The sequence below is a fragment of the Sesamum indicum genome, linkage group LG8, assembly GCF_000512975.1.
Source record: "Sesamum indicum cultivar Zhongzhi No. 13 linkage group LG8, S_indicum_v1.0, whole genome shotgun sequence".
Classification (NCBI taxonomy): Eukaryota; Viridiplantae; Streptophyta; class Magnoliopsida; order Lamiales; family Pedaliaceae; genus Sesamum; species Sesamum indicum.
In genome coordinates, this window is record NC_026152.1 from 10,222,171 (window position 1) to 10,228,537 (window position 6,367).

Here is a 6,367-nt window from a genome sequence, read left to right on the forward strand (position 1 = left end):
TTTTTCTGTGTGTGTGTGGGGAGAGGGGGATGGGGGGTGGTGAGTCGAGTTCTTGAAATGAAATGAATCTTTATTTGAAAATCAAGTCAGTTATAAACGCAGATATAAATATTTGTTCGTCTGCTTGTAAATTATGAACGGATTTACTGTCTTATAATACAATCCAATGGTTGTAAGTAAATCTAGTATGTTTGAGCTGAGCAAAAGTGCTTTGGACCTACCTACAAGGGAGTTGTAAGTAGCTTCATTGTATAGGATGAAGGGCAAGTGAAGGAAATTTGAACCGTTAGATACATCTATATATTTGAACCCTACACTTCCACTTCTCACTCTTTCTCTACTACACATTCACTCACAATGAAGCCCAAGAATCCATGCACCATTCTGCTATCCTCAGTTTTCATCATATTTCTTCCCTCCTTAATCTCTTCACAGACCTGTCAAAGAACCTGTGGCAAAATCCCCATCAAGTACCCCTTCGGCACTGGCCCTGGCTGTGGCGATCTCCGCTTCCAGCCTTATGTAACTTGCAGCCAGCAACAGCTCACGTTTGCAACCCACACCGGCTGCTACACCATCACTTCCATAGACTATGACAACCAAGTGATTTACATTTCTGATCCGACCATGTCAACGTGTTCGTGCACACAGCCCAGCAAAGGCTTCAGCCTAGACTGGGATGCTCCGTTCAGTTTCAGTGACGACACAGTTTTCGCCCTGCTTGACTGCTCAACAACTTCTTCACCGGTCTACAGAACCGGTGGTGGAAACAACTCCACTTTTCCTATGTGTGATTCTCAGGGTGCATCTGTGTGCAGCCTGTTATATTCTTGTGAAGCAATCAGCAGGCTTAGCCTCCCAATATCCACTTGCTGCGTGTACACGCCAGTGGATCTTGGCCCTTCGTTTGACATGAACTTGGAGAAACTGCAGTGCACGTCTTACTCTGCATTGGTTGGATTCAACAGCCAAGAAACCAATCCTGAGGGATGGAGATATGGGATTGGACTGAAGTACAAGTTCAACTTCAATAACGACTATCCAGAATTATGTGCAAGCTGTGAGAAGAGTAATGGAGTTTGCGGATATAACAACAGTCCGTACAAGTCATTTGCATGTAATTGTCCTGATGGGCTGAATACAACAACAGATTGTTTCTATGAACAGTCTTGGAGCCATGGTTCAAGATTTCTCCCCTGGAAAACCAGTAAGTAGTACAATATTGACCTTAAGTTCTCCTGTTTTTCTATCTGAAGCTTGTCTCCTGGATTCTGACATTATCTTGTGGTTGTAGGGACCCTGTCGATCGTCTTCTTCACATTATTCATTCTTTTGGCCTATATGTAGGCTGAAGATGGGAGATTCAGTAAATTTCAAATATGTGCCAAATTACATGATCTTGAATAACTACAAGTTTCTGCATTGAGCAGAAACATGGTCTCCTCCGTTTGATGTAAATTGTGGATATTGTCTTCCTTTCCTATCCGTCAATTAGTTGAAAATCTTGTACTACTACTAAATCAAGAAGAGTGGAATTCGTTCTCTGAGTTCTCAGTTACCAGCAATGTCTTCCTGTGGTAAACGACCATGCATCATGCATATTGGACGTCTCTCATACAAACCTTATTTCCAAAACAAAAAAATAACAGAAAAGGTTATATGCATATGTATATGAGATGAACCTCGAGAACTTTTGATCATTCAGAAGTTCAGAAAGCATATAGTTTATCTTGAATTCGGCTTTATCTCATAACCATCCAATTCATATTCTTCCAAGCCGGTGGGTCAAGAGGATAGCTAAACTATGTGATACAGCTTCAAAAAGTAGAGCTTTCAGGCCTCAAGGAATCAGCTGCATAAAAAATATAGACGCAACAATAATACCTTATGGAATATGTTCCTTCTTTAAAGCGCCTCCACTCAAAGGGAACCACTTTCCTTGCAAATGTTCTTTCTTTATCCCAAATTCCATGGGAAGATCACCCACTATCAGCTGAGTATCATTTGCATCCCCACTATGTTATCAGTCTCTGGACAATCCTGAAAATCCTCCACCTATACAATCTTGAAGCAACAGAAGAATAAAGTTTCAGTTGATGAGATTATTGATTTGAAAACGGATACAACCAGAACCAGGACAGTGAACATATCAACCATGAAGAAGAAAATGAATTCAAGCTGTGATATAATATAAACAGAACAAGAGAGTTTTCGACAACGTGTTACTAAAAAAGTATGTAAAGCTCATCCACAGCCGGGTCTTGCAGCAGATTCTCACAGCAACATGTTAGTATAGCCAGGTAAGGAGCCAGAAACATTCTCAACACAGCAATTCGGAGTTTTTCACGTTAATTGGTAAAATTTCGAAGAATATTACCAGTGAGCATATAGCCAGTTCCAAAGAATTCAAAGCTTGCTATGACCAGTGAAGTTTTGGGACTACTCACCATATCTCAGCAATTTCATGTGCCCAAAATAAAAGCTTTCGGGGCATGATGGGAACTAAAAAATTGAATGATAATATTAATGGAAGACGATAAAGAGAATGATCAGCATTCTAATTCTGATGTTACAATTCTTTGATATCAACTACAAGTGTAGTTGGAACTGGTTCAAATGGTCCAAGAGTAAAGAAATTCCTAGCATCTGTGAGCCATAACACTTAAAAAATGGGGCCCCAAAAGAAGGTGGACTAAAAATGAATGAACTAGAAAATAACAGAGATGGCCAAGAGGGCCAGCTACTCGAACTATGTACAAGCTACCGAAAAAAATTCCTTTCTTAGTTTCTGCTCTCAAATTTTTGCATCTTCATCACAAGCGGTCATCTCATGTTGCAGCACCGTGGTTTTCCAAGAAGTTGTAGTTTTTCCCACAAGCAGGTCATCTGTCTAGGAGATTGGTAATGTGCTGTATAATAACCCTCGACGCATCCGAATTGGCAAAACTTCAAGCTATGCACATACTCAACTGGCCTTGAGTTGTTGAACTTTTCCACCCACATTCCCATGCTTACATCTTCCATCTTGAATAACTGATTCATGGTAAAGAGAGGCCCAGTTTAGTAAGCAAAAAATATCTAGATAAATGCAGCAAACTCAAACAACTACCAGTGGCACCACCCCAAACCACAACCACACAGGAATAGGGTCCTGGTGACACACAAAAATTCACAGTCACCCTCTCTCTCTCACACGCATACACATACACATGCACGCACCTATGGGACGAGTGGTAAGGGGATGGGGTTAAAGAAAGGCAGAAGCACGTACTCTTAGATTGTGTTTCTCAAACTGAGACACAGTATATCGTGCTATGTCCGCTGACACAATATAACCAGGTCCATTGGCATAGGGTGGATACACCTCCTCTGGCCATTCCTGCAGACCCATAGGAAGAAAGGGGAAGCAAGCAAATGTCATGCAAAGGGCTTGTTTTGGATTCACGAGAAAATAATTGAAAAGGCAAGAATATTTATGATAAGCAATCTCAGAATTTCTTCAATTCCCTTCACGGGCATGGTTATCAGATGCAGATCACAACTATAATCGTACAGAATTTCTATAATACTGAATTTAAACACCAAATAACAAGTGTGTGGAACTAATATTTGTGTGTATGAAGTATTTCTGCAGTGTGAGCAGATAATCGTACACATCATTCATCCTCTTAACAGAATATAAAAGAGACAAATGACTATATAACCTTTAAGGAAACTTTTATATCAGAAAGATCCATGAAAATATTTTTCAAACTTAAATAAGTTTTTGACACACTTATACAACCAACATTTCTGGTTTTTTTGATAAATTACTCCTGGGCTTCTTAGCACTAATTTATTGGATTTCTATTTTGCTTGTAGAATTACCCATGAAGTCAGATATAAGATCACTAATTATTTTATGCTTTTGAGATTAGAACGTTAAGGGTGAAGGACAAGACCTCATACAATCCAAATATTTACTAAATTAAATATAACTTTTTCCAACTCATTAGAAGATCAAATTTTAAAGAAATTATGCGATTTTACTAAAACCCTAGAATTTCATATTTAATTCAGTCTGAAAGAAATAACGCAAATTAAATTTTTTAGTTAAGCAACATTTAAATTTGATAAAGTTACAACTAGATCTAGTTTGACTTGAAAATTTAGACAAAAATGATTAAACAAATGTATATCTTTATCCTGATCAGTGTGGCTTAAAACCTTACCAATTTTAGTTTGATATATACAATTGAAGTTCTCTAAGTATTTGGTAATCAATCTGAAATGGTAATTTCAAATCAATTTAAATTCTATTTATTGAATCTTTTAATGGAATTTAGGTTCATGAACTTGAGAAGAAAAACAATCTTTTTGTAGTTTATTCAAAATTTTCTCTGATGTAATTTATGTATTAAAAAGATACAAGAAAAAAAATTTCTATCTGGAAAGCCCATTTCCTATTTATTAGTCTAAGCTTTAACAAGCCCAACGGTGTTTGTTTCAAAGCTAACAGTAGGCTTTCTGGAATGAAAAAGTTGGGATAAAAGAACTTCTCCAAAGATGCTGGTATTTTTCCTGACAAAATAAGATGTGGAAATTGAAAAATCTTTATTCCTAACAGTGGATTCGGATCCAGACCAAGTTGTACACATCACCTTTTCCTATGACAGAATCATATACTCATAGCAAGAAAAAACCTAATAGTCATGAATAACCATACTGATTTGCAACTTAGCCAGTTTTATTTTACTATGTCTGGCATCTTGATATTTCAAAAACTGGCATTCAATACCCACACCTCAAGTTTGAAACCACCAGCAAAAAAAACATCTGCTTTGCCGATGAAATCTCACGCAAGTTTTGGGCACCCAAAACTTAAATGTGTCAGCTGATTATCATACCATATTTCTAAGAAATCACGAACTAGAGCATAGATTTCCACAGACAACTGAGACTTTGGTCCTAAAGCTCGGAAGATAAGAAATATCCCACACCAAATCAAAAGTGCTCGTAATTACTTAAAATAAATAATACAGAAAATTTTGTAGGGTTGAAAATACAATATGCAGAGAAGCAACAAAGTTACAAATAAGTAAAAAGAAAAATCTAATAAAAAGAATCATTGAACAGAAACGAATACCAAGAAAACATACCTCATATGTCACTGCCCATTTACCATGACGTAGAGGCTTGTGATAGTAGTTGATATTTCCAATATAGAAACTTCTACCATTTTGAATTTTGTTCACTTCTGCCATCACGGCATCTATCCTTACAAATGTATCATCATCACATTTCATAATATACTTAGCTGCCACAGTCCGAACCTGAAACAACCAGATACTTGAATGGTAAAGGAAGATTACAGAACAATTGCAAAGTAGTAGAAATCTTGAACTAGAACACGTAACTCACCCCATACTCGCAAATTGCAATAGTCTTCAGTACAACGAGGTCATAATTATCCATGTAAGGCACTATAACAATATCACCAAAATAATCAGCTTCTTTCATGAGCTCCACATTGACTTTCATTCTAGCATGCTGCCAAATACCAAATTCAAGAAATAAGATGGACATTAAGAGCAAAGCTTTTGTATAGGATGGTGTTTCAACTGACGTTCAAATCCGTTGTGGATTCTCACCATTGCTACAAAGAAACGAATGACAACATTAGCAGACTTGACTGTTTTATACTGCATCCATGATTTCCTGACAGCCATCCGTTCGGCAAAATGGTTGCCAGCAGAGAGGATACCAATAAAGAGCTCCACAGGTCCAGTGGGAAGGCTCGGGGCTCTCCATTCAGGGGAAAACTCCAGATGCCTCCGTGGTGCAGTACTTGGATGTGATGTAGGCAAAGAAGCAGCAAAGATAGAATGAATGTCAACATCCCCATTCAGAAACAGTCCTGTGGCATCCTCAAGAGTGAAACCCTGTCAACATCCAATGAACTTCAAGATGTCAAAATATGCCACCATTTCTCCATACAGAAGTTACTAAATCAATACTCACAGGACGATATGGAAAGGATGAAATATGTCTCCCATCTACATTGATGTGATAGCCTTCCAAGCCAGCAATAAGTGTAAGTACAAACAACTTGTTTTCTGCAAAGGGATAAGGCCAGTCAACGGTAACCTTCCTTGTTCTGCCAATCAGCCTTTTCAACCACCATGTGGCCTTTGATTCTTCGGACCCACTGTCATCATCACGAATCCATTTCTCACATTTCACCTGTCCATCAACTTCATACCAGCGAAAATGTTAAGAAAACACACTATTTCCAGGATAAAACACAATTTAAGGACCAAAAGGGTAAGTTACTTTATGTACATAAACTGGCAAAGGATGTCAACATTATATAATTTTTAAAATTAGC

General features: G+C 37.9%; 2 protein-coding genes across 2 annotated transcripts in view; one reads left to right on the forward strand and one right to left on the reverse strand.

Moving 5' to 3' along the window:
• LOC105168171 (wall-associated receptor kinase-like 20) lies at positions 198-1,558 on the forward strand. The gene is made up of 2 exons (XM_011088128.2): positions 198-1,207; positions 1,295-1,558. Exons 1-2 carry the CDS (start codon positions 358-360, stop codon positions 1,345-1,347), a joined length of 903 nt encoding a protein of 300 aa, XP_011086430.1. The 5' UTR covers positions 198-357; the 3' UTR covers positions 1,348-1,558.
• LOC105168172 (hydroxyproline O-galactosyltransferase GALT6) overlaps positions 2,616-6,367 on the reverse strand; it is a 5,299-nt gene continuing 1,547 nt past the window's right edge. The window contains exons 2-7 of the mRNA XM_011088129.2: positions 6,001-6,233; positions 5,631-5,921; positions 5,401-5,529; positions 5,139-5,312; positions 3,272-3,379; positions 2,616-3,033 (exon numbers count right to left, since the gene is read on the reverse strand). Coding sequence (XP_011086431.1) covers positions 2,824-3,033; positions 3,272-3,379; positions 5,139-5,312; positions 5,401-5,529; positions 5,631-5,921; positions 6,001-6,233 — 1,145 coding nt within the window. The 3' untranslated portion in view covers positions 2,616-2,823. The remainder of the gene's footprint in view (positions 3,034-3,271; positions 3,380-5,138; positions 5,313-5,400; positions 5,530-5,630; positions 5,922-6,000; positions 6,234-6,367) is intronic.